Source organism: Lepus europaeus, chromosome 4 (genome assembly GCF_033115175.1).
Source record: "Lepus europaeus isolate LE1 chromosome 4, mLepTim1.pri, whole genome shotgun sequence".
In the NCBI taxonomy this organism is placed as follows: domain Eukaryota; kingdom Metazoa; phylum Chordata; class Mammalia; order Lagomorpha; family Leporidae; genus Lepus; species Lepus europaeus.
Window position 1 is genome coordinate 22,966,099 of NC_084830.1, and position 27,859 is coordinate 22,993,957.

At 37.9% G+C, this 27,859-nt stretch overlaps 1 protein-coding gene across 3 annotated transcripts in view; it reads left to right on the plus strand.

Annotated features, from left to right (window-relative positions):
• Positions 1-27,859, plus strand: part of TAF2 (TATA-box binding protein associated factor 2) — a 121,067-nt gene that overhangs the window by 84,104 nt on the left and 9,104 nt on the right. For 2 of the 3 annotated variants that reach the window (XR_009865697.1, XM_062188059.1), the window contains exons 23-26: positions 5,069-5,298; positions 7,993-8,098; positions 11,395-11,514; positions 22,328-22,559. Coding sequence is in view for 2 of the 3 variants with exons in the window: in XM_062188059.1 (XP_062044043.1) it covers positions 5,069-5,298; positions 7,993-8,098; positions 11,395-11,514; positions 22,328-22,559 (688 nt within the window). In the remaining variant the exon portion in view is untranslated. Of the gene's footprint in view, positions 1-5,068; positions 5,299-7,992; positions 8,099-11,394; positions 11,515-22,327; positions 23,701-27,859 lie in introns of those variants that run through there. The other variant, XM_062188060.1, reaches the window with a different exon arrangement.

A 27,859-nucleotide genomic window follows, 5' to 3' on the forward strand; every position in this document is an offset into this window, starting at 1 on the left:
TTTGATCAAAAACTAGGGTGAAATGTGTTGTGCTTCAACAAAACTATAGTTATTACAGATGGATGTTGGGAAAGCAGTGGGTACTTATTCTAATACTTAAAAGTTTTGTGTATGTCATTTTACTTTCTGTCTAGAATATTGGAAGGCAACTAGTTCTGTTTATCTCATTAGTGGATTATTTCACTGAATCACAGTTAAATGCCAAATTATAATTCTTCTATTTTATTAATTTGCTAATATTGCAATGCTAAGTGACTATAACTTTCAGTTCCATAATAATATTGCTAACACCCAAGTAGAGGCACCATAATACATATTTAATTGAAATTAATAAAACTGAAAACAGTATGGCTCTTGTCTTCAAGGTTTCCAGAAAACATAAATCAGTTTGTACTAGGATATCGCTGAATTGTTTTTCTGATGCTTTTCTTAATCCTTGGAAGAATGATTGCTGCTACTTACATAATGTTTTATATTTTGCTACTTTCAGGGATCATTTCTATAGTTCATTACTGTTCGCATTTTAGAAGATGGTATTATTTCTGTTTATTTAGATTCAGGGGATGAGCACACAGCCCTAGACCATGTAAAGGATCATTCAGCAGTTAATAAGTGGCACAAACTCCACTGGGTTAAATATATTCTTAATAAGAATGCATTACTCCTTAACCATGATAAATTAGAAATTTGAAGGGCTGGCACTGTGGTACAGCAGGTTAAAGCCCCAGCCTGCAGCGCCAGCATCCCATAATGGTGCTAGTTCTAATCCCAGCTGCTCCATTTCCAATCCAGCTCCCTGCTAATGTGCCTGGAAAAGCAGTGGAGGAGGGCCCAAGTTCTTGGGCCCCTGTACCCACATAGGATAATCAGAAGAAACTCCTAGCTCCTGGCTTCAGCTCAGCTCCGCTGAAGCCTTTGCAGCTATTTGGGGAGTAAACCAGCAGATGGAAGTCCTCTCCTTCTCTGTCTCTACATCTCTCTGTAACTCTTTCAAATAAATAAATTTTTTAAAAGGAATTTGAGGAAAGTATAATGAAATACAAAGATTCTTGTATTACCTTCCAAATAAGATTTTTTTCAGACAAAATTAATGTATGTTTAAGGTCAGTAGGACAACTTACATAAATAACAGTTGAAGACCATTGGAAAGTACAAATGTATGCTATGATAGGCATTTCGTATTTCATTTTGATAGTGTGCAATATCAAATGCAGTTGCTTTTTGTTTGGAATTCTCTCTTACCAATAATCTAAACCCAACAGGCCAGTGAAGCTATATCATAAGCAAATGATGGCTGTTTTTCAAATTTATAAATAAAAGGGAGCAGTATGAACGGTGGGAGTGGAATGAGTAGTTGGGAAGGCTTTTTAAAAAATGCTTTTGGAGAACATTGGACGTTAGGAAAGTAGACTACAGAGAATGGCCTTTTTCTTCTGTACCTGAACCTCTGGAATAGAATGAATCTGATCTGAGATGTCCCTTTTTTTTTTTTTTTTTTTAATTATCAAAGTAATATCATGTTTCAGAGCCCATCTGAAACAATATCAAAAGAAATCTTACATAATTCTACTGCATCATTACTATTACAATTTTGATATATTTGGCCTCCGCAGGAGGGGAGAACATGGCAGGGAACTCTGTGTGTGTGTGTGTGTGTGTGTGTGAGAGAGAGAGAGAGAGAGAGAGAGAGAGATGTACCTACTGTAGTTGTGATCAAGGTTTTAAATTACCATTTTATCAAGAAAATTTTTATATTGCTTTATTACGTTCTTACTGGTTATTGTTTTACAAATTGGTAATGAGAATTCACCAATAACAAAATTAGTTAGAAGATCATCTAGGCCCTTAAGTCCTACTGAATCTGTGTCTTCAGTGTAGGCTTGAGGTGTGTTGAATTTGCATAGATATGTTGAACCCATTGAAAATACAGGGGAGAGACTGTAATGACTGTTAAGCACTGTTTCCATGTTATCTGCAGTATGTAAAAGTTCGGGATGGTCATTTGCATCACAAATAATTAGGTGATGCTTATCCTGCAGGTTTAGTTTCTATAGTTAACCTTAAGTTTTTCTAATTATCTTTATTGACCAAATACCTAAGATTCACTTTTTTTAAAAAAATACTTATTTATTTATTTGAAGGGCAGAGTTACAGAGAAGCAGAGGCAGAGGCACAGATAGAGACAGAGAGATCCTCCATCTGCTGGTTCATTCCCCAGATGGCCGCAATGGCCGGAGCTGTGCTGATCTGAAGCCAGGAGCTTCTTCCAGGTCTCCCACATGGATACAGGGTCCCAAGGACTTGGGCCACCTTCCACTGTTTTCCCAGGCCATAGTAGAGAGCTGGATGGGAAGTAGAGCAGCTGGTACTTGAACTGGTGCCCATATGGGATGCTGGCACTGCAGGTGGCAGCTTTACTCGCTACACCACAGCACTGGCCCCTAAGATTCACTTCCTTTCTTGCTCCATCCTTGGATAGAGACATAGGACCAACTGCTCTGGATTATCAAAGAGTTTACTGTTCACACCTGGCAGAATTCCTTCCCTTTGCTAATACATGTCTCAAGAATTTGATAACCTGCTCTTAATGGACTCTTCTGTAAAATGCTTTGAGGAAGAGAATAATGAATATCTACAACAAACAAAGCTGTCAGGCTATTTAAGTGTCCCCATTTGCATATTCCCAGAGAAGGAAAATGGGTTTCCCATGTAAAATCCTTACTTCCACTGTATGTTATTCTTGCCATTTCTAGTTTCTCTGTAGTTTTTGTAATGTAAAAACCTGATCTTCATCAAGGACTGTCGCCTGTTTCTCTTGCTTTGAACAATGTTCTGTGTCTGTTACCACATTACAGAGTAGCAGAATTTAAAATGTCTCAAGTGGGGCAGGCACTGTGGTACAGTGGGTAAAGCCACCACCTGCAGTTTCGGCATCCCATATGGGTGCCAGTTCGAGTTCTGGCTGCTCCACTTCCAATCCTGCTATAGCCTGGGAAAGCAGTAGAAGATGGCTCCAAGTCCTTGGAGCGACTGAGAGGAAGCTTCTGGTTCCTGGTTTCAGATTGGCCCAGCTCTGGCTGTTGCTGCCACTTGGGGAGTGAACCAGCAGATGAAAGAGTTCTGTCTCTGTCTCTTTCTTTCTCTTTCTCTCTCTCTCTCTCTCTGCCTTTTGAATAAATAAATAAGTTTTTGTTAAACAGAAAAAAGTCTCAAGTAGGAATGATGAGAATTTAACAGCAGTATAGCATGTAAAGCACCCAGCACAGTGCGTGATCTCATATGAATTCAGGAAAAGAATGATTTCTCCCAAAGGATTTCCTCTATATATAATTAACATAGTAATTATGTATTTGTTAGCGAAATCTCATCAGAATTAATAGTAGTTTACACCTGTTTACTTAACCTAATATTTGTTGTAGAATACACAACTTTTTCTTTTTAAAGATTTATTTATTTATTTGAAAGGCAGAGTTACAGAGAGGTAGAGGCAGAGGCAGAGAGAAAGGTCTTCCATCTGCTGGTTCACCTTCTAAATGGTCGCAATGGCTGGAGCTGAGCAGATCCGAAGCCAGGAACCTGGAATTTTCAGAGTCTCCCACATGTGTGCAGGACTTGAGTCATCTGATGCAGCTTTCCCAGGCACATGAGTAAGGAGTGGATCAGAAGTGGAGCAGCAGGGACTTGAACCAGCACCCATATGGCGCTGCAGGTGGCAACTATACTCACCATACCTCCGTTTCAGTCCCCCACAAAGTTTTAGTATTCATGATGGCCAACATTTACTGTAACACCTTCTTTCCCTTTTACTTCTCCTTTTAAAACATTGTGAAATCATAGTTCTTGGTCAAGATTAAGTATCTATAGGGTACATTTTTCTTATTGAGGATAATTCCCATATTCCTCATTTACTTATATTCTCCAGATCATTTTAAATTTCAACTAGAAGCCATAGATATTATCTTAACTCTGTATGACCAATATATTCTCATTGATCCATTATGTTTGATGCTAACATACCTGGAGCGCTCTACTGCAGAGAAAAAGAAAGTGAGAAAGCACTCTGACAACACTGCTCTGGTCCATCATTGCCATGGGGCAAGGTCTGCTCTGAGACTACAACTCTTATTTTGGAGATGAAAAAGCTTAGAGAAATTGAAGGAACTTGTCTCTGGTCTTTCAGTTAGTTTAAACTGATTCTCTGCCCAACAGTTTTCTTCTGGTCAAGGAGGTGTTTACTACCTGTTGCCATCCCTGTTACTTGCCTATTTGTGTTTTGTTTTCTTTAAGTAAGTATTACACTAGTAGCACAAATAATTTACATGTTTAGGAAAATATTTTCCTCCTTTCCAATAAATTCAAGTTTAGATATATTTTTTTTTTGACAGGCAGAGTGGATAGTGAGAGAGACAGAGAGAAAGGTCTTCCTTTTGCCGTTGGTTCACCCCACAATGGCCGCTGCAGCCGGCGCACCGTGCTGATCCGAAGTCGGGAGCCAGGTGCTTCCTCCTGGTCTCCCATGGGGTGCAGGGCCCAAGCACTTGGGCCATCCTCCACTGCACTCCCTGGCCACAGCAGAGAGCTGGCCTGGAAGAGGGGCAACCGGGACAGAATCAGGCACCCTGACCGGGACTAGAACCCCGTGTGCCGGCGCCGCAAGTGGAGGATTAGCCTAGTGAGCCGTAGCGCTGGCCAGGTTGTATGGTTTCTTACCTACCACATTTAAAACCAGAAAGTAGTAATTCTAAAGAAGAAAATTTCAGTGATAGGGTAGGAGAAGTCTTAGATACTGTCTTCCTAACAGTCTCTTAATAAAGAGAATCAGATAGGATAATCAGAGAATGAATGAATATTGAGTAATTACTGAGGAAGAAAGATGTAAGTTCAGGAAAAAAAATACTATTTTGGTAAATATTGGATTTTTGGTTGATCTAGTATCTATTTTATAAGAAAAATGTGTTAATAAATTTTTTCCAGTTATAAAATTCCCTGAGTATAGGTTTTAGAACCATTGAAAATATATGGATTGATGTGCATATTGACTTCTGCCTCTTTATTGTGTATTTATTAGGTACTTCACATGACTGGAGGTTGCGATGTGGTGCTGTGGACTTGTACTTCACTCTGTTTGGCCTTAGTAGACCTTCGTGTTTACCCTTGCCAGAGCTTGGATTGGTTCTTAATCTAAAGGAGAAAAAAGCTGTTCTGAACCCTACCATTATTCCAGAGGCCATAGCAGGCACCCAAGAAACTACAAGTAATCCAGGCAGCCACGCACAACTGGTTGGATTTCAGAATCCTGTAAGAATCATATGTATTATGGAAGATGTAGTTTATTTTCATAGAGAGGCAACCAGAGAAGAAAATTGCTTCCTGTGAATTTTATAGCCACTGTGTCAGTTTCTTGTGCCACTTTAAAACCTGTTGTTGACATTTGGTTAGCACTTTATAGTTTATAAAATGCTGCTGACAACTACATAACAAATGATGTGCTGCTAGTCCATTTACTTTCTTGTGATGACATAATTTTTTTTATATTTGAGCATAGACTTTCTTCTGTGAGAAGAACATAGAAATAAGCATTTAATCCATTATATATATATATATAAATATATATATATATATATATTTTTTGACAGGCAGAGTTAGTGAGAGAGAGAGAGAGACAGAGAGAAAGGTCTTCCTTTTTGCCGTTGGTTCACCCTCCAATGGCCGCCACGGCCGGTGCACCACACTGATCTGAAGGCAGGAGCCAGGTGCTTATCCTGGTCTCCCATGGGGTGCAGGGCCCAAGCACTTGGGCCATCCTCCACTGCCTTCCCAGGCACAGCAGAGAGCTGGCCTGGAAGAGGGGCAACCGGGACAGAATGCGGCACCCCAACCAGGACTAGAACCTGGGGTGTCGGCACCACAGGTGGAGGATTAGCCAAGTGAGCCGTGGTGCCAGCCTAATCTATTATATATTAACCTGACTTGTCCATATATGTTAATTGCAAGCTGTTTGAACATAGGGCCCCTGTTTTTTTTAAATTGTTCCTAGAACAATTCTAAATATACAGTAAGTGCTTGGCAAATGCTTGCTGAATGAAAATAACTGAATGATCAAGTAAATGGATAACCTGATTTGGGAGAAGACTATGCATTGTACTTGTACAGTTTATATATGAGAGTACTTCAAAAAGTTTTTGAAAAATGGAATTAAGAAGTGAATTTATTTCATTGGAAAAAGTATGCATTTTCCATGAATATTTTGAAGATTCTTCATATATGTGTGTGTTTTCCTTTAGCAAAGCTTTTCTTTCCAGCTATGCACTATAACATTACCAGACTTTATAAAAAGATTGCTAGGGTACAGATTAGCAATTTTAGTGTAAGAAAGTTTTCCAGAAATGATTTTTTATTGATGACAAAAATACCTCTAATACTTCCAGTTTCATTTTTTACCAATGTTTAGACAAGATTTCTTGCCTGGACATTTCCTACTGAGGTTTTGAGATTTTAAAAAGCAGAATTTCTCATTTTAAATTTATCTATTCACCTAGTTTTTGAAATATAATTGTACTTATTTGCTGTACATTTAAAATTTGTCCTAGAGTTTAGGTTATGCAGAAGCAAGACAGATCCTTACATAGAGTATGATTAAAGAGATCTTTTAGGTCTAAATATTTATAAACCCATGAAAATGAACATGTGTGTTTTCATTGTCATTAAATATTAATTTATCCACTTTCACGCTTCAGGATAAGAGGATAAAATGACAACTAAAGACCTGATCTTTTGGGAAAACTCCATTTATTTAAATAACTCCTTTCTCCTGCAAAAAAACACCAGCAGACAAGAAAAAAATTTCATTTAAGCCCATTTTGATAACTTTTAGTTCCTGGGCCTGCTCTAATCTGCATGGTTGCTATAGCTATTAGTTTTTGGCTATACTATAAATTGGTTGTCTTCAGAAGTCTAATTTTGATCTTGAATATTACTGCAGGAAGATGATCACCTTGCCAAGGAGCATCATATAGTATGTCAGCTCATGGCCGGCGCCGCGGCTCACTAGGCTAATCCTCTGCCTTGCGACGCTGGCACACCGGGTTCTAGTCCCGGTCGGGGCACCGGATTCTGTCCCAGTTGCCCCTCTTTCGGGCCAGCTCTCTGCTGTGGCCCGGGAGTGCAGTGGAGGATGGCCCAAGTGCTTGGGTCCTGCACCCCATGGGAGACCAGGATAAGTACCTGGCTCCTGCTATCGGATCAGCGCGGTGCGCTGGCCGCAGCGCGCCAACCGCGGCGGCCATTGGAGGGTGAACCAACGGCAAAAGGAAGACCTTTCTCTCTGTCTCTCTCTCTCTCTCTCACTGTCCACTCTGCCTGTCAAAAAAATTAATTAATTAATTAATTAATTAAAAAAGTATGTCAGCTCATCAGCAGGGAGTGAAGAGGAAGGCTGATACACCCACTAGAACCTGGTCAAATACTGGATAAGAATGAGGATAGCAGTAAAGTCAAACTCAAAATCAGAGTAAGAAATACAGGTTAAACCTGTATTAGCAGTGTAGGGCATTCACCTTCCTGTATGTCTTGTTGAATACTTGCTATGGTTGTTCCTTAGCAACACCACATGGTACAGACTGTATCATAAAAGAACCAAGGTACATTCTAAAATGTTCCAGTTATTTAACTTGTTATCCCATACTTCTTCTCTATTTGGGGGAGGAATCATATGTGCACATTCTACCACAGCTTACTACTTCTTCCCACAATACAGGAGTAGGTTTTAGTTACTATTAAATTTCCAGTAACTTCTAATAAGCTAATTTTGGAGGTTGGGCAAAATAATCCTTTTTTCTCTCCTGATATGTTTTGAGGAAAAGAGACTACTTTTCCTTTTAAGGTTATATGAGGGTATATTCTATTACCTCTATAATACCTAACAACTAAGATCCAAATGTAAAATGATATAATGGCCCTTTTATTCTTTTGTTTTGTGTGTCTGTGTTTTAGTTTTCAAATTCTCAAGATGAAGAGGAAATTGATATGGATACTGTTCATGATAGCCAGGCCTTCATTTCTCATCATCTGAACATGCTTGAAAGGCCATCTACTCCAGGTAAGATTGGAGTATTGCAATTGCTGGGGACATGGAGGAAGTTCAGTATATATCACTATTGTAAGGTGTGCAGTTTTATTTTCAAATGAGTAACTATAAAGATTAAAATTAGCCAGCATAAAATACAGATATGTCAGTTTTTAACATATTGGTAGCATAATAAAATTAATGATTTTCTATTTTGTTCTTTAATATTTGACACACTTTTTAATTTTTTTAAAAATCAGTTCATCAGATTTGTTTTAATAGTTTTAATTTCTTTGTGTGTGTGTGTGTGTGTTAGTCTTTCAAAATAAAATACTATATCTGATTTCTTTTTACTAATGTAACCATAATTGTATAAAATAATTCTTTACTAAAGTTGATGCTGTCCATTGCACTATTTTATACTGTTATTGCCTGTCCATTATATCATAGACTCTTGTGTGCTTCTCTCAAAGCATATTTTCTTTGAAAATATTACCTGAGACACCATTCAGTTCATATATTACAATTATAATTTCCCTGTTGATAGGCATTTAGGTTGTTTTGAATTTTTATATATCATAATAGCTCTGCCTTGCAAATCTTAATCTAAAAGCTTTTGTTCCTTTTTTTTTTTTTTTTTTGGTCAAAGTATGTTCTTAGAATAAATTCCTCAAAATGTATTATTACTGAAAAGGTTAGTGTTAATTATATTGTCTTTAGAAAATTTTCATAGCTCTTCGTACATGTTGCCACATGGTTTTGAAGAGATTATGCCATTTATGTCATAAACATTTTATAATTTTTAATGAATAAAGCTTTTGATTTGATGTGCATATAAGTCATTAAATACAACTAACACGTATATACGTGAACCTACCACCCAGCTCACTAAGTACTTACACTCCATACATGGACATTCCCTGTGTGTATCTTTCTTTGTTCTGCCTTTGCACTACAATTATCTAATAGCTTGAATTTTCATTTTCAGAATTTTATTCTGTTGCGTTTCTTTATAGTATACCACACAGATACCTCATCCTATGGTATTGGTACTCTTGAATTTTTATGAAACTAATAGAGTAACATGACCTGTTTTTACTCAACATTAAGTTTCTGAAAATTATGTTGATATATAAGCTATAAGTTATTAATTTTCAGTTATCTTTTTTAAGATTGTCATAGCACTATTTTATTGTCATCTGTGTAATAGCCTCAAAGATATTGAGTAACCAGAAAATGATCACTCAGGTTTCCTTTTGAATATATTTCTTCTAACATGAGTATAACTGTGTTTCTTTTTCTTTTCTTCTCTGGTTATTGTTCCAATTTCCTTCTATTTGAAAATCCTACTCAGACCTCATGGTTGTTATTTTTTATGATCTTTACATGTGAGTGAGGGTTTTTTTTTTTTTTTTTAGCATGTAAACATGCAGCATTTGTGTTAAGTCTTCATTACTCACCTTGGTTCTTTTATATTTGGCCTTTTGTTTTAATGTTATTTATGAGACCTGAATTAATTTTCTCAATATAATAATAATCTTAGAAGTGCTAACAGAATTTGAGAACTAACTCCAGATAAAATTTGAGCCTAAGATATATTTGAAAACATGATTTCTTTTTGTAATAGCAAGAGATCTTAGCAATTACTTGTTTGCCCCATTAAGTAAACCTGAGCAGAAGGATGTTCAGTGACTTTCTCTAGCTAACATACCAAGTAGTGGCCAGCAAGGGCTAGATCTAAATCTTGGGACTTTTCCATGTGACAAGTGAAGAAATTAAGACACAAAGAGATAAAGTACCTTACCCAGAATTCATTTTTAATTTGTTAATAAATTGGGAATCAGCATGTGGAACTGCACATTGCAACTATAGTATTGTTAACATTATACTAATAAACCATTTCCTGTTTTGTTTTCTGTAATCTCTAAAGTATTTTGACCTAATCAGCAAATTTCATGATGAGATTTATTAGCAAATTTGGGAGGGTGGAACAAGCAAACACCACTGTAAGCAAAGTTCCATATAAATAACAACATACATGAAATGATTCCAGGGGCCAGCGTTGTGGTGTAGGTAAAGCTGCCACCTGCAGAGCCTGCATCCCTTATGGGTGCTGGTTTGAATCTCGGCTGCTCCACTTCCGATCCAGCTCCCTGCTAATGGACCTGGAAAAACAGGGGAAGATGATCCAAGTCTTTGGGCCCTGCATCCTCATGGGAGACCCGAATGGAAGATCTCTCTCTCTCTCTCTCTCTCTCCCTCCCTCCCTCCCTCTGTTACTCTGTAACTCTGCCTTTCAGATAAATACATAAATATATCTTTAAAAAAAAAAAGGAAGAAAGAAATGGGAAACGGTTCCTGTCCCAAAATATAAGGACTAATCTATATATTCTAAAAGTCACTCATACTTACTGTATTTTTTTTTTTAAGATTGATTTATTTATTTATTTGAAAGACGGAGTTACAGAGGTGGGGGGAGAGAGAGAGACAGAGAGAAAGATCAGTCTTCCACCCACTGGTTCACTCCCTAGATGGCTACAATGGCCAGAGCTGTGCCGATCTAAAACCAGGTTCCGGCCGGCGCCGCGGCTCACTAGGCTAATCCTCCGCCTTGCGGCGCCGGCACACCGGGTTCTAGTCCCGGTCGGGGCACCGATCCTGTCCCGGTTGCCCCTCTTCCAGGCCAGCTCTCTGCTGTGGCCAGGGAGTGCAGTGGAGGATGGCCCAAGTCCTTGGGCCCTGCACCCACATGGGAGACCAGGAGAAGCACCTGGCTCCTGCCATCGGATCAGCGCGGTGCGCCGGCCGCAGCGCGCTACCGCGGCGGCCAAAGGAAGACCTTTCTCTCTGTCTCTCTCTCACTATCCACTCTGCCTGTCAAAAAAAAAAAAAAAAAAAAAAAACCAGGTTCCAGGAGCTTCCTCTGGGTCTCCCACGCAGGTGCAGGGGCCGAAGGGCTTGGGCCATCTTCTGCTACTTTCCCAGGCCAGCAGAGAGCTGGATCGGAGCTAGGACTCAAGCCGGTGCCCATATGGGATGCCAGCACTACAGGCGGCAACTTTACCCTCTACACCACGGTGCCGGCCCCTTTCTGTATTTCCTGAATGCATATTGTGCTCAGTAAGCTTATTGGAACTACGACAAAGGATTAAATAGGATCCTTAATAGTTTTTAGATAAATATGTTTCATTATCAGAATTTGTGATTTAACTGCTTTTGGTTTTAAAGGTAACTTATGAAAACCTATTGGGCTTTACCTGTTGGGCTTTTTAGTTCTTAGGGGAAACAAAAAAATAAATTACTCTCTTCCCTCTTGTTTGGCATTGTAGGGCTCTCTAAGTATCGGCCAACTACCTCCCGGTCTTTAACATCCCAGCATTCATCAGGCTGTGATGGCACACCCTCCACAAAACCCCAGTGGAGTATGGAACTTGCACGGAAGGGAACAGGTAAAATTAATCATTTGTTTGAAACTCAAGGGAAAAATATATGTACACTTCCTAACAGTACCTTATCCACTTGGCCGGCACCATGGCTCAACAGACTAATCCTCCGCCTAGCGGCGCCGGCACCCCAGGTTCTAGTTCTGGTCGGGGCGCTGGATTCTGTCCCAGTTGCCCCTCTTCCAGGCCAGCTATCTGCTATGGCCTGGGAGCGCAGTGGAGGATGGCCCAAGTGCTTGGGTCCTGCACCTCATGGGAGACCAGGAGAAGCACCTGGCTCCTGGCTTCAGATCAGCGCAGTGCGCCGGCCGCGGTGGCCATTGGAGGGTGAACCAATGGCAAAAGGAAGATCTTTCTCTCTCTCTCTCTCTCTCTCTCACTGTCCACTCTGCCTGTCAAAAAAAAAAAAAAAAGTACCTTATCCACTTAAAAAAAAGACTTTAAAAATATAGATTTTAGAACTTGGCTTTTCTTGCAACATGAGAACTTTATATTACCTGACTTTAAAGACTACTTTAAATTAGAACTTTCTTTTTTTTTTTTTTTTTTTTTTTTTTTTTTGACAGGCAGAGTGGATAGAGAGAGAGAGAGAGAGAGAGAGACAGAAAGGTCTTCCTTTTTGCCGTTGGTTCACCCTCCAATGGCCGCCGTGGCCAGCGCATCTCGCTGATCCGAAGCCAGGAGCCAGGTGCTTCTCCTGGTCTCCCATGCGGGTGCAGGGCCCAAGCACTTGGGCCATCCTCCACTGCCTTCCCGGGCCATAACAGAGAGCTGGCCTGGAAGAGGGGCAACCGGGATAGAATCCGGCGCCCCAACCGGGACTAGAACCAGGTGTGCCGGCGCCTCAAGGCGGAGGATTAGCCTGTTAAGCCACAGCGCTGGCCTAAATTAGAACTTTCTATTTTAAAAATTATATTACTTTTACAAAAAACTGAAATAGGAAACATGAAAGAAAAAAAATCATCTCTCTGGCCGGCGCCACGGCTCACTAGGCTAATCCTCCGCCTTGCGGCGCCGGCACACCAGGTTCTAGTCCCGGTCGGGGCACCGATCCTGTCCCGGTTGCCCCTCTTCCAGGCCAGTTCTCTGCTGTGGCCAGGGAGTGCAGTGGAGGATGGCCCAAGTCCTTGGGCCCTGCACCCCATGGGAGACCAGGAGAAGCACCTGGCTCTTGCTATCAGATCGGCGCGGTGCGCCGGCCGCAGCGCGCCTACCGCGGCGGCCATTGGAGGGTGAACCAGCGGCAAAGGAAGACCTTTCTCTCTGTCTCTCTCTCACTGTCCACTCTGCCTGTCAAAAAAAAGAAAAAAAAAATCATCTCTCATTCTGCCACACTTAAGTGGGCATTGGGCACAGCAGTCAAGATGTTGCTTGGGACGCCCATGTTTCCTTTCAGAATGCCTGTCTCTACTTCTGGTTCCAGCTGTTGCTAATGTGCATTCTGGGAGGCAGCAGGTGATGGCTCAAGTCATTGAGTCTCTACCACCCACTGAGAGACCCAGTTACATTCTGGCCTCCTGGTTTCAGCCTGGCCCAGCCCTAGCTATTGCAGGCTTCTGGGGATGAGTCACTGGATGGAAGATATCTCTCTGTCTCGCTGCCTTTCAAATAAAAATGATTTTCATTTAAGCAAACAAACAAAGATATTTGTGTCTCTGCCATTCATGTACAGAACTCCTGGGATCAGCATTTGGTGAGTAAAACAGTGGAAATGACCACTCTCTGCCTCTCAAATTTGAAGAATTTAAAAATCTTCTCAATAAGATAGCCAATGTAGGAACAGTTTGTTTTTATAGGGCTATTGTAATATGACAAATGCTAACTTCAGTAGAAACCATGAAATCTATACCTTTATAAAATACAATAATCAAGTCCTTATTCCCCATGTTTATGATTAGTGAGTCATTGATACTGTGCTTGATAATTTTTACATGTTCTATCTTTTAAATTATTTCATGCTAATTAAACTGAAGTTTAGTAAAGGTAATTCAGTTCAGATGTTTGTTATCTGTACTCTATTATTTTGCACTATCTTTTCTATTGCTTACAAAGAGAAAACTGTAATCTAAGTAAAGAGCTGCTGATAAAATAACATGAAACAAAGATTAAATCTGCCAGTTTTGAAGAAATAGGGGGTGAAAAACAAGGTGCAGTAAGCAAAATCATTCTTAAAGAATTGTTTTTCCAGAAGTAGCTATTCAGAGTTTAAAGTCTTATGTATCACCAGATGGATTTTGTGTATATAAACCATGTTTTTGTCAGATATAAACAAAAGAGTACTGTTTATTTATTTGAAGAGCTGTTGGATCAACTGTGATTAATAAGAGACTTTAAACAAAAGTGACACCTCAAAATATTTTGGTGTTTTGACCCTGGACTGTTGGTTGCTTATAATTCTTTGTGTATTCTGTGCATTTATTATAAGATATTCACACCAAATATGTCTCTGAAGTCAGCTTTAGCATGGACTTCTGAGTACATCTTGACGTTTCTTGAGCTTTGCTGATTTTGTATTCTCTTGGTATTGTTTTGTTTTAGGTTTTGGTGCAATTTTACCTTATAATCATTACATTTACTAAAATTTTGCTATACAAGATTTTTTTTTTTTTTTTTGACAGGCAGAGTGGATAGTGAGAGAGAGAGAGACAGAGAGAAAGGTCTTCCTTTTTGCTGTTGGTTCACCCTCCAATGGCCGCTGCGGCCAGCGCATCGTGCTGATCCAAAGCCAGGAGCCAGGTGCTTCTCCTGGTCTCCCATGCGGGTGCAGGGCCCAAGCACTTGGGCCATCCTCCACTGCACTCCCGGGCCACAGCAGAGAGCTGGCCTGGAAGAGGGGCAACCGGGATAGAATCCGGCACCCCAACCGGGACTAGAACCCGGTGTGCCGGCGCCTCAAGGCGGAGGATTAGCCTGTTAAGCCACGGCGCTGGCCAAGATTTTTCTGTATTTAAAACAATTACAAAGCCTAGAGAGTTTTGAACTTTCGTAATATAGTTTGAGAGTGATGTTTCTGCTTGCCTTCCTTGTGCTTAAAAAAATAATAATAATTTGTCTGAATTTCTAGAAAAATCAGTCTCTTTGGTTTTTCTTAATGATATGGCACATTAATCTCTGTAGAACTAAGTCTTAACACCTTTTTGTGTCCACTAATGTACTTTTTTTATTTCATTTTTACACATGCCTTTAAAAATGCATTTTGGGGGGTCAGTCATTTAGCCTCACAGTTAAAATGTCTGTATCTCACATTGGAGTACCTGGGTTCAATTCCTGTCTCTGGCTCCTGACTCTAGCTTCCTGCTAATAAATAGACCTTGGGAGGAGAGGCGGTAGTGATGGCTCAAGTAGTTGGGTTCCTGCTACCCTGTTATGTTCTCTTCTTCCAGCTTAGCCTAGCTGATGCCAGCATGTGGAGAATGAACCAACAGATGGGAACTCTCGCTCTTTCTGCCTTACAAATAAATTTTTAAAAATTAGCAAAAATACAAACACATACACATATACATATATATTATATCTATGTAGGTATATATTCTATATATATTTATATATCATGTCTAGATAGATAGATTAATATAGTCTCTTTCTTTGCAGTTTCTCTACATACAGATTTGTAGTTCTCATGGCATCGTATGGGAAGATTGCAGGGCTAGTGATGAATAGGAAAGCTTTAAAATTTTGGCTTTGGTTAACCATCAGTGTAGGAGCCTCTTGTATTATAAGGCAAAATGTAAATGAGTTATGTGGATTGATCTTATTTTGAATCTATATTTTAATGTGCCTTTGTAATTTTAAGTGTGTTTATGCTACTTAGTACCCTAGACCACTGAGGAAGTTGTAAAATTCAAAAACTATATTATTAGAATTTTGAAAACTTTTGTTTTACGGTGATACTCCAAAGATTTACTTACATATGATTTATACATAGCTTTATATGTGTTGAATGCAGTTTGTCCATATACACATTGTGTTATGTTTGATAAGTAACTTTCCCAGGTAGCCTAGAAATCTCCTTTTGACTCATACCACACAGGAAGAATTTAAGTATTGAACCTAGTCATTGTATGCAACAATATATCTCTGAGAAGGGGAACTCAACAGCTCCATGTTTTGTGATATTAGAAAGGTAGCAGATGATGTATTTGGGCCCCTGCCATCCATGTGGGCAATCCAGATGAAGATCTTGGCCGCTGGCTTCAACCTGGCCCAACCCTGGCTGTTGAGACTATTTGAGGAGTGAGCAAGCAGAGGGAAGATCTGTGTGTGTTTGTGTGTGTGTGTGTCTTTGTAATGCTTTCAAACAAATAAATAAATAGATCTTTTAAAAAAGGAAAAGAAACACAACTTTAGCCTAATACATGTTAAATTAAGTTGGTAGTAAAGCAGTTTCCTCTCTCCTGCCTGTCAGCAGGAGCTGGGAATCTCCTGCTGTGCTAGCCACCTTGGCCTGGGGTTGAGCATGGGGGTTCAGGAGCAGTGGTAAGGGAAGCTGTGACTGGTCTTCAGTCTCTAGTATTCTCAATTAAAGATCACACGTGAGTTTTCAGAGGCTGTTGTTGATCTCCATCTGAGGCATCTTTTATTCGGGTCATATAAGTCTTACAAAATTTTTGAAAATTTACTAAAAATGAATAAATCACACATAAAAGTCTGAATTTCCTGCTTTTCTTTTGTTTATAATTTTTTTAAAATTTATTTTTATTTATTTGAAAGGCAGAGCAACAGAGAGAGAGCGTGCGCGCGCGTAATTGGGAACTGAAATATGTTGCAGACCTTGTCTAGGAGGATTGGAAAGGATTGGGATTTGGGTAAAATAAGGAATGGATGGAAAGTATTAAATAGAAGGCAGGTTATGCTTTACTTCTAACTTTTGTACCCAATTTTTCCTTCCATTGAATATGATAATGAAGAGAATATTTTAGAGTGGAATAATTATATGTGAATAGTAGATCCAGTAGGGTTAGGTAAGAAAGAAATGGCAGGAGTATTTTTCATCCCTGTTACTTCCCTTCTGTGTACTTTCTCTTTCCTAAAGTGAGGAAAGGAATATGAAGAAAGAGCTGTATGATTCCCTTGGTGGTGGAGCTGAACGTACCGTCTCCCCTCCCATCTTATCACTGCAAAGGCCTAAGTTGCCTGGGCTGTCTCCCGTGTTGTTGCAGAGAAGAGAGAGGATGGGGAAGAGGAGAAAGCAGAGTTCCTGCAGCTGCCTAGTGAGGGCTTCAGAAGAGCACAGTTCTAGTACATGAAGTTTCTTAAAACGGTTAAAAAGAAAAAGGCTAGAGAGCTTTCTTTTCAAGCTGTAATTTGAAAAAACATTGTATTTTAATTAAATTGTTATAATTCTACAGTTTATATTTTTACAGTGGACTACAGAACAGATTTCACACATTTCCTAACAGAAACTATAGGTTGTATTAAATATATACCTAATGCAAATAAATTTGATAGAATTAGTAAGTTATTCAGTGTTTCTTATTAACACTTTTATCAGATGAGCTGAAAAGCTTCCACATTAGGCTTATATTAAGTGGCTCTTTGTGTTTGTTTTACATTTGTTAAATTGACTGCACCTAACCTTTATCCATAATGTGTTTTATTTGGCCCCCAGGAAAGATTTTATGTTGACTAGAACAACAAAACTGAGTATCTTTTTTGTTCTTTCCACATAACTTGAAATAGGAAGATTATAATATTTTGAATTATATGTGTTTCTTTTCTCTGGTAAATCTATTTACAGTAGAAACATGTGAAGACAGTGAAAGGGCTTTTATTAGCCTAAAAATTATGCCTAATTATAGATGGTCTCTGAGTTTCTAGTTATTTTGTATACCCTCTGAAATGAAAATTATTTTGTGAATGTTTGTGTCAAGAGGATAATAAAACAAGCATTTTCTTGATAGAGATTTTATAGATGACTTTATTATACATTCTGTGAAAGTAAACTCAAGCATATTCCAAATCTGTATGTTAATATAATTCCACATGGAGAGGAAATTGCAATTTCTTGTCACCTTGGATTAGACTTCATAAAAATTGTTCCGTAAAGAGAGAGAGAATAAGCAAACAAAAATAGATACCGAGAGTTTGATTATTGATGGGATGGTACAATGTTGTCATTTATTCTACTGGTATAAATACTTCTTATAACTTCATGTATGTGTCTGTGCATAGTCATGAGGATATTAGTAGGATATATTTCTAGAAATCAACCTTCTGAATCAAAGAATATGGGAACTTAAAATCCTCATGGATATTGCCGAATTATCTTAACTTTTTCTTTTAAATGCTTTATAATGAAAAACTGTAGTCAGTCCTGTATAGTTAACCCCCCATGTCTCTGTTGCTCATCTTCAACAGTGATCAGCTCACTCTTCTGAAATAGTTGAAGTAAATCCTTCATATCATATAGCTTAGTATATATTTCTAACAAATAAGACAAGACTTTGGAATATTACAACTTCAGTAATATTATACCTAGAGATTTAACAGTCCTTTTACATGAAATATTTAGTTGACTTGTAAATACAATTTTTAAACAATTTCTGTGGCTGTATTCTAAAAACTTAATTGAATTCAGTTTTATATGTGGTTGTGTGTTCTTCCATGCAAAAGCGTATTACTGTTAGACTTTTTTTTTTATAAGGTTAACCACTTTTGGATGTTCAGGATCTTGAGCCATTAATTCATATAAGGATTGTGAGATGGTGATTTTCTGATTTATTCTTCCATTTTTATTTATATGTTAGATTATTTCTATAAAGCTAGATTTCTCCTCATCTGTTACCAGGTGGTCTAAATCACAAAGGTAAATAAAGATAAATACTTGATTCTGTTTAATAATTTACAACATACTGCTTTGTTTGACTAGCTTTCTCAATGGTGGTCAACCAGTTTCAACCCATTACAATTATTATCCTTATCAGAAATCAAATTGTCCTAAGAACAGTGAAAGCTGACTCCTAAGTCTGTTTGACAAGGCTTTAACTTCCTTTAATACTAGATGTTTCAGGCTTATCTTGCACATACTCTCTCCCAGACCTGGAGTTGGCCATTTGGCCAACCCATGATTCCTAACACATTTATTTATCCTTGAAACTAACTATTCCATTCATTGTCTTCTTAATAGATCCCATATAAATCAAAAGAAATGCAAGATTTATAATCAGTGCATCTTTAATGCGCAGTATTCAGCCAGTAGACGGAACATTGGATTCACTTTTGAAGTAGTTGTAAATATCTCTTTGAGGAAAAAAGTACTCCTACAAATGTTCAGTTGTCCATTTGCAGTTGCCCCCACTGGGAAGTACAGTATAATTAGTGACTTTCTGAAATCCAAGAGTCTGGCAGGTTTTTAGTATTAGATGATGACTTCTCTTGGTGCAGAAATGGAGCTCAGACTCCCAAGAGTGCAGACAGCTATTTAGAAAGTTGCAAAGTCTGTTGATATAGAATGACTAAATAATGAGATATAAGCCAAAGCGATTTGTTTATGAGGCTTTAAATTCTGTTACTTCTCATTATTACAGTACTGTTAGGTATTCTGTTAGGTATAGGCCCATTTCCCTGCATTTATAATTAGAAATATATTCGTCGGGGCACCGATCCTGTCCCGGTTGCCCCTCTTCCAGGCCAGCTCTCTGCTGTGGCCAGGGAGTGCAGTGGAGGATGGCCCAAGTCCTTGGGCCCTGCACCCCATGGGAGACCAGGAGAAGCACCTGGCTCCTGCCATCGGATCAGCGCGGTGCGCCAGCCACAGCGCACTACCGCGGCGGCCATTGGAGGGTGAACCAACGGCAAAAAGGAAGACCTTTCTCTCTGTCTCTCTCTCACTGTCCACTCTGCCTGTCAAAAATAAAAAAATAAAAATAAAAATAAAAAGAAATATATTCGTGTACTTTACTTAAAATCTAAGGTAAAATCAGATAGTGGCACATTTGGCTCAGCTTAAATTAGATAATCTCTTCAAATTTTTCTTTTTCTGAAGAATATTTGTATATCAATTATTATAAAATATACAGATTTCCAAACTTGTATGCATGTATAATCTGTTTAGTTTTTGTATTAGCATTGGTATTGGATTTTTTAAAAATCATGAATATAAAAAAGCATTTTATGGATAGTAAAGTTGAATAATCTGGGATGACAGAAACTTTGATTCTTCTCTACTTGTTCTAAATTATTTGAACAGTGCCTAACACAAAAGACAGGAGTCAAATACCAGTTGAATGAATAATCTCTATTAGTGTCTATTCTTTATCCCTCTTCCCTCAGTGACTTTAAAATTATATGTAGTTGAATTAAGTTCACCTAGCAACCTATTTATTTAAAAAAAACTGTATAATTTTGTTACATTAATTCATTTACTTGTTTAGCAGGCTTTACTAGGAGTGTGGAGGTAGGTGGAGTGGGGGGATATTAAATTATGTGCTATATACCAGGACAAAAACAAAAACAAAAAATTCTTATCCTCAATAAGCTATCAGTGTAACGGAAGAGCTTCAAAGATAAAAAAAAAAAAAAAATACCACATGTAGTGGATGGGCACCATAGCATGGTTGTTACTAGCATAGCACTCCAGTTGGGTTTGTAGCTCAGGCTCTGTGAGTACCACATTGAGCAATAATCTCTCTGGTCTTTCATTTGCTTATCTGTGTTATGCTGTGGAACATTAAGGAACACATTCCTGTTAGGCAATTCACAGAAAACTTCCCAAGGAAACAACATTTGAGCTAACTTTTAAATTATTACAGAGACTAAAACATTCTTTCCCTATTCCCTCCTTTAAGTTACAGTTTAACCATTGCTTCCTTGAAGAACTTTGCCTCTCTGATTCCCAACTAACCCTGTTGTGCTCCTGTTTTACTGTTTTGTCTTATTACTCAGATGTACATACTTATTTCTTCTTTGCAAGTTTGTAAGCTGTAGGAGATCTGTCCAGTTCAGCACTTTATTCTCCAGTTCCAATATAGTTTGTGATTTTTGTTAAATCAATGTGTGACTCGGACAAGAAATCAAAGAAGAGTGTTCTAAGATTAGGAAATAGCATGAACAAATATACAGTGTTAAAAATGGGCTAGCCTAATGTATATAGAAAGGAAGAGTTGAAGATAAGGCTAGAAAAGGTAACTTCAGGACAGATCATACATTATCAATGAAATTAAAGTTCTTTGATTTTTAGAAAACTTATGTGGTGATGCTTGCTTGAGTGAAAATCATGGTTAGGGGCCTGATTTGAATCAAAATTTGGAGTAGAAAAGGAACTACTTCATTAAAATCTATCTTAGTTTATGAGACTGGTTTTTTGAGGTGGTTTGGATTTAAAAATGCATATTTTCAGAAACTGCTGCACTATAGTCCAATGGGAAGGACTTTTCCTCCATCAGTAGATCCAGTAAGTTTTTAAACAGATAACCTTATCAGCCTTGTTTTTAGGAAGATCACTGTGGAGCAGAGGCTTCTATCCTGAACGTACTGATATTTTAAGCATGGTAATTATTGTGAAGGGCTGCCCTGTACATTGTGGGATATTTGGCAGTCTCCCTGGCCTTTCCCTATAGAAAGCCATAACATTTCCCCCTCCCATTCCATTGTGACAACCCAAAGATTCCCCAGATACTGCCAAATAAAACCCTTGGAGGCAAAAATCTCTCCTAGTGTCCTGAGAACCACTACTGTGCAACTGTGTAAAGAAGAGTTAAAGTGAGTCACATTGCCGACAGAGAAGCCAGTTAAAGGGGAGTTACTACTGTGATCCAGAGGAGATATGATGATCCCAATTAATAGAATTACAGTTAACCCAATATGTCTAGAAGGGAGAGGATCAGAGATGAGTTTTACGTTGTTCAGTTAATGGGCTGCATTTAAAGCGGTGCCATTCCCCTATAGTAATATAGAAGGAATTGTTTCTCAGAGTATGGTCCAAGGAATGTAGATAGCTCTGGAGGAAGAAGAAGCAGCTTATATCATATATTCCTTGATTGATAGAATGTTAAAACTGGAGAAAACCTTTGAGAATATTCGATCTTGATTTATAGATGAGGGACTAGGGCCTTTGAGATAAAGTACTTAGTAAATTAGGCTAACAGGACAACTTAGTCTAAAGCATATGACTACTAATTCTTACTTCCTTTCCTCTACACTTCTTTTTCTGGATTTCTTAAACTATACAAGGACATTTTTAAAATTTCATCAAAAATGAAATTAAAAGGTAAGCTTTATTTGGTCCAAGAAAATTTTGAAATTCATAAACAGTTTTGACATAATACTCATTTTACATGAACTTTTTAAGTACCCTCACGGAGTGAATCTTATTAATGTATTCATTTTTGCCTATCTATTTCCAGAAATTGTCTTAAGGAACTATATAAATGCTGGATTTTCACTGAGACATTACTGTAATTAAGATAGCATGTTCATGTGTTTATAAGTGGTTCTCCACCTGGCACAAATTAAATACTTCCATCTCCTCACCCCCATAATTTAAAGCAAAACTGTTCTTGAAGGAGTTGTTTTCATTTTCCAATATGAACTTTAACTTATAATACACAAGTATCATCATTATTTTTTCAAGAATTAATTTTTAAAAGATGGTTTGGTAACACACTGATATGTGTCATAATTTTATAGACTCTAAGAGAAACATTTGTTACTCTTAAGTGTAACTAACTGGATGTCTTATTTACATACTTCTCACATTTGTAATGGAAGTGACAAACATGTAGGAATCCCGGGTTGCATACTGTCAACAGCTGCTTCCTACTTCAATTTCACTTTTCCTTGTTACCAACAGGAATTCATTTCTGTGTTTTTAATATTCAAGGTAAAGAACAATCACCTTTGGAAATGAGCATGCATCCAGTGGCAACAGCTCCACTCTCGGTGTTTGCTAAGGAGTCTGCATCCTCCAAACACAGTGACCATCATCACCACCATCACCATGAGCACAAGAAAAAGAAGAAGAAGCACAAGCATAAGCACAAGCACAAGCATAAGCATGACAGCAAGGACAAGGACAAGGAGCCCTTCACTTTCTCCAGCCCTGCCAGTGGCAGGTCTGTCCGTTCTCCTTCTCTTTCAGACTGAGAAAGGGAAGTAGTCCTTTCCCTCCATGTCCAAAAGAATCTAGATAATGAAAGCTTTGTCCTCTGTGAAAAATGGTGCATGAGGGGGAAGATGCTCCTCTCTCATAGACAGTCAGGATCCACTTAATTTCGAAACATTTGATTTACATTACTTATACAATTGATATCTAATTAGGAAAATGTATTTGATAATTCCAGATAAACTATTTTACCCTGTTTACTCCTAAACACACACACACATGTGCACACATGCACACAGCGAAAAACTTCTTTTCATAAAAACCCTTATACTCACTGGCAGACCCCATTCGCATCATGGTCTCCGTGTGTACTGCCAAAGTCAATTATGTTTGAAAGCCTTTGATGGATGTTATGGGACAAAGTTACGTTTTAAACAGAAACAACTGCCAAATCTGTGGTGTAACCACTATTTCCAGTGAGATTATAAACACTGTTTGGAGCTACTGAGGCTTTTCTATAGGATCTTCCCTATCACACTGTGTTTTATGTTAACCATAGAAAACAAGCCTCAGAATTTATGAACAAAGAAATACAACATTTTCTTTTGCTCTCAAAATTTGAAATTTTTGGAAACAGTTCCTTTGAAAAAATGGAATAACTATCTTTTTGATAGCAAATTCAGGAATTATGATGTTGGAATTTGGCAAAACTCTCAAATCCATAAATTGTTCTCAAATCAAGACGTTTAAATTATAAGTTATTTTGTTTCCCATTGAAGTATAAATGAATATGTTCATATGTAAGATGTTTGGCTAAGTAGGGACAGTTTATATTCCCAACACTTATTCTTTCTAAAATTATTCTGTGTAATGCAAAGTATGATACCTTAAAAAGGTGAGCTATGTAGTGATTATTAACTTGGACATATACAGTTCGACCATTATGTAAATATACCAGGAGCGTTTAAAAACACATATGAAACATTTGGTTTCATGGTTTAACAATTCATATGTTTGTGTGTTTTTATTTTTATTTCTGATTTTACCATGTGCTTTATAATTTTTTGATAATGTGTCTCATATGTTAAATTTTTATTATTTTTTCTTATCATTAAAAAGTTTAACAACATACTTGTTTCCAGAATAAATATTTCAAAAGGGATCCAATAAGGTTGGACTTTTAAGTATACTTTTAGTTATGTTTAACTTGTTTAATAAATAACTTTTAAAATTGATCATTCTGCCTTTATATCTTTTGTTACCTTTTTTTGTGTGTGTACATATAATGTACCTGTTCACATAATTGCAGACGTTTTATAAATAGGTGGATGTGAGCTGGCCCCCGCATGAAGAATAATTTCAGTAGGCAGAGATGGGACAAAGTTCTGTCATCAGAAGAAGCAATATCTTCAGAGATACAGAAAGCAGGATGTGTTCAGGAACTAGAAAGCCTATGCAATGTAAGAGAAGAGTGACAAATAGAAAGCCTATGCAGTATAAGAGAAGAGTGACAAATAGTAGCTGTCCCTGTTATTTCAAGCTTTGTGCTGGGAACTGTGTATTAAGTACATGATTTCTAGATTGAATGTTTTATGTTAGATGCTTCTTGTGAGGAACATATATATAATTTTTTTGTGTGTATGATGAGCTCTAGGTTAATTAAGCTGATGCGTGGAAGTAGACAATGCAAAAATTATTCATATTTTTGGAAATCAGTAATTATATTCAAACAATGCAGAGTTCCAGTATAAGTTTCCCAGACTTCTTTCCCAGAGACATTATTTATGTGTCTTTCTTTCTGGAGCTAGTCTAAATTTATTTGAAAGTATATAGATTTATACAGAATATGTACATTTGCTTTATTCTTTTTTTGTTTTTGTTTTACAAATGGTAGCATATGATATGTACTTGGCAGGAATAGTTTTTTTATTTTTGTATTTATAGTTTTTATGGCTCCTACAGTTTGTATAATAAAAGCAAAGTTCTTCCTTATTCTATAATTGTAGAAGAATTCTCCCATTTTATTTCTAGTATTTTTAAAATTTTTTTTTCTGGAATTCTTCATCCAGCTATAATCCATGTGAAATTTATTTTGATAAAAAGTAGGATCTCACTTTTTTTCCTTCCATAATGCTACCCAACACCATGTATTCTCTCTTGCTCATTGTCTCAAAAAATTTTATATAAATATATATCTTTGGAAAACAAAAATTATAATTTTTCTAATATGACTTTTTATCATTTCTATAACAAATTATTTACATCTGAAAGAGATCAAAGTTCATTTTCCTCATCTCATGACTTTAGAAAAAGTTTGGGCAGTTAATGGAACATTTAGAGGTCAACAGTAGCAATGAAAATGACTCAAAGCTTGAAAACTGAAATTTACGAGGAGAGAGGTTTAAAAGGATTTCTTTTAAAGAAGAATTGGAAAAGCTAAGGAATAACTAGACTTAGAAGTTGTAAATTGATAATTTATAATTTTACTTGCTTATGGGATACAAAGTAATTTTAGATTTATGGAGGTAATGTGTAATTAGTATATCCATCACCTCAAATACTAATTTTTTGTTGTGAGAATATTGAAATCCATGAAAATTAACTATACTCACCATCCTGTGCAATAGAACCAAAAAATAAAACCCTTAACTCCTCTTGTGTAGTTTTTGTACCTTTTGGCCATCTTCCCTTTCCTCCTACCCTCCAGCTTCTTGTAACTACCATTTTACACTCTGGTTCTATGAGTTCAATTGGTGCAGTTTCCACATGTGGGTGAGAACATACAGGATTTGTCTTCCAGTGCCTGGCTTATTTCACCTAGTGTAATTTCTTCAGTTCCATCTATGGTCATAGGTGACAGAATTTTCATCTTTTTTTGTTTGTTTGTTTTGTTTTTGTTTTGTTTTGTTTTGTTTTGACAGGCAGAGTGGACAGTGAAAGAGAGACAGAGAGAAAGGTCTTCCCTTTGCCGTTGGTTCACCCTCCAATGGCCGCCGCGGAAGGCGCGCTGCGGCCGGCGCACCGCGCTGATCCAATGGCAGGAGCCAGGTGCTTCTCCTGGTCTCCCATGGGGTGCAGGGCCCAAGCACTTGGGCCATCCTCCACTGCACTCCCTGGCCACAGCAGAGAGCTGGCCTGGAAGAGGGGCAACCGGGACAGGATCGGTGCCCCGACCGGGACTAGAACCCGGTGTGCCGGCGCCGCAAGGTGGAGGATTAGCCTATTGAGCTGCGGCGCCGGCCAGAATTTTCATCTTTTTAGAAGCTCCATACTATGTATCTGAAAGTACTTCAAAAATTGATGAAAGATAGAATTTTAAAAGTTTATTTGGTGTTAAAGTTTCTGAAATTCATATATTGTTTTGTCATAATATGTGTTTTACATGAGCTTTTTGAAGATTCTTCATGTGCATGGATTTCAAAAAAGTTTTGCACCAAAAAATTACCCTTTAATTTTATTTTCCACCAACTTTCTGAAGTATCCTTATGTATAGCACATTTCCTTTTTTTTTTAAAGATTCATTTATTTACTTGAAAGATTTACACAGAGAGAAAAGCAGAGGCAGAGAGAGAAGTCTTCAATCTGTTGGTTCACTCCCCAGTTGGCTGCAACTGCCAGAGCTGTGCTGTTCTGAAGCTAGGAGCCAGGAGCTTCTTCTGGGTCTCCCATGTAGGTGCAGGGGTCCAAGTTCTTGGGCCATCTTCTACTGCTTTCCCAGGCCATAGCAGAGAGCTAGATCGGAAGTGGAGCAGCTGGTACTCAAACCAGCTCTTATATGGGATGCTGGCGCTGCAGGCGGTGGCTTTATCCACGACTCCAGCACATTTTTTCTATTCATCTTTGGTGGGCTCTTAGGTGGATTCTATAACTTGGCTGTTTTAAATGTGCTGCAAGGAACATAGGAGTATAGGCATCTCTTCAGCAAACTGATGTCAAATACTTGGAGTAAATAATCAGAAGTGAGACTGATGGATCATAGGATAATTCTATCTTTAGTTTTTTGAGGAATTCTCTAGACAGTTTTCATACTGACTGTACTTACTTACATTACCACCAGTAGCGTACAAGAGTTCCCTTTTCTGTACATCCTTGCAATTATTATCTTTTGTTCTTAGGTCTGTTGGCCATTTGTATGTCTTCTTTCAAGAAATGTCTATTCAGGTTATTTGCCCACTTTAATTCTTTTAAAGATTTATTTATTTGAAAGGCACAATGTCAGAGAGAGGGAGAGACAGAGAATTTCCATCTGCAGATTCATCTACCAAGCAGGGCTGAGCTGGGCCAAAGTTGAGAGCCAGAACTGATTCCTGATGTACCACATGGGTGGTAGGGGCCCAAGGACTTGGTCCATTTTCTCGTGCCTTACCAGGCACATTCGGAGGAAGCTGTACTGGAAGCAGAATACCCATGACTCAGACCACTCCGATATGGAAGGCTGGGGTTGAAAGTGGCATGGAATCTGCTGCACCACACCACCAGCCCCAAGCATTTTTTTGTAGCTTAGTAATTACCCATGTGACGTATATGTGCTAATTGAATGCTTGTTCTTGCTAAAACAAGCTTACTTCTCTTCCAGTGAAAAAATTTTAAAGACTTTCCAATGATCTTTAAATATTTTGGGTTGTTCACCCCAATTTTTTAAAGATGAGTTTGCATATGTAATATACATATATACTTATGTATAACAATATATTATTCTAAAATATTTTTGAAAGATAGGATAAGGATGAAATAAATTGTTTAAATGTCTTCAAGCTAGCTTATGTTTTCATAATAACTACTTAGTACATTAAGATCCCACATAAACTTAGTTCAGTTAGTAACAAGTTTGTCAATCTATATTTCAAATTGTTTTAGTAATTTTTTTTCACAGATCTGATTAGGAAATTTAGAACCATTGCATGTACCGTATAATATTCTAAGTTCTTTTCATGTATTTAACAGCAACCATACAAGATAAGACGTTATTGTTACATTGAAGAAATTGAGCCACAGGAGCATTAAGCTAATAAATCACGTAGCTTCCGTATGATAGTATTTGGATTCAAACACATGAGGCCGGCTCTATTAGTCTGTTAGACTTTCACTGTCCAGTATAATAGCTTCTAGTCACATGTGGCTACTTAAGTTACATTTTAAAAATAAAAAACTTAGCCTTTGGTTGCATTTAGCCGTATTTCAGGTGTTCAGTAGTGCCTAGGGGTTACCACACTGGACAGCACCAATTTAGAGCATTTCCATCATCACCATAAATTCTATTGACGGTGGCATGTAGACAGCTGGTCATGTTTTGATCTTTTAATGTGGCTT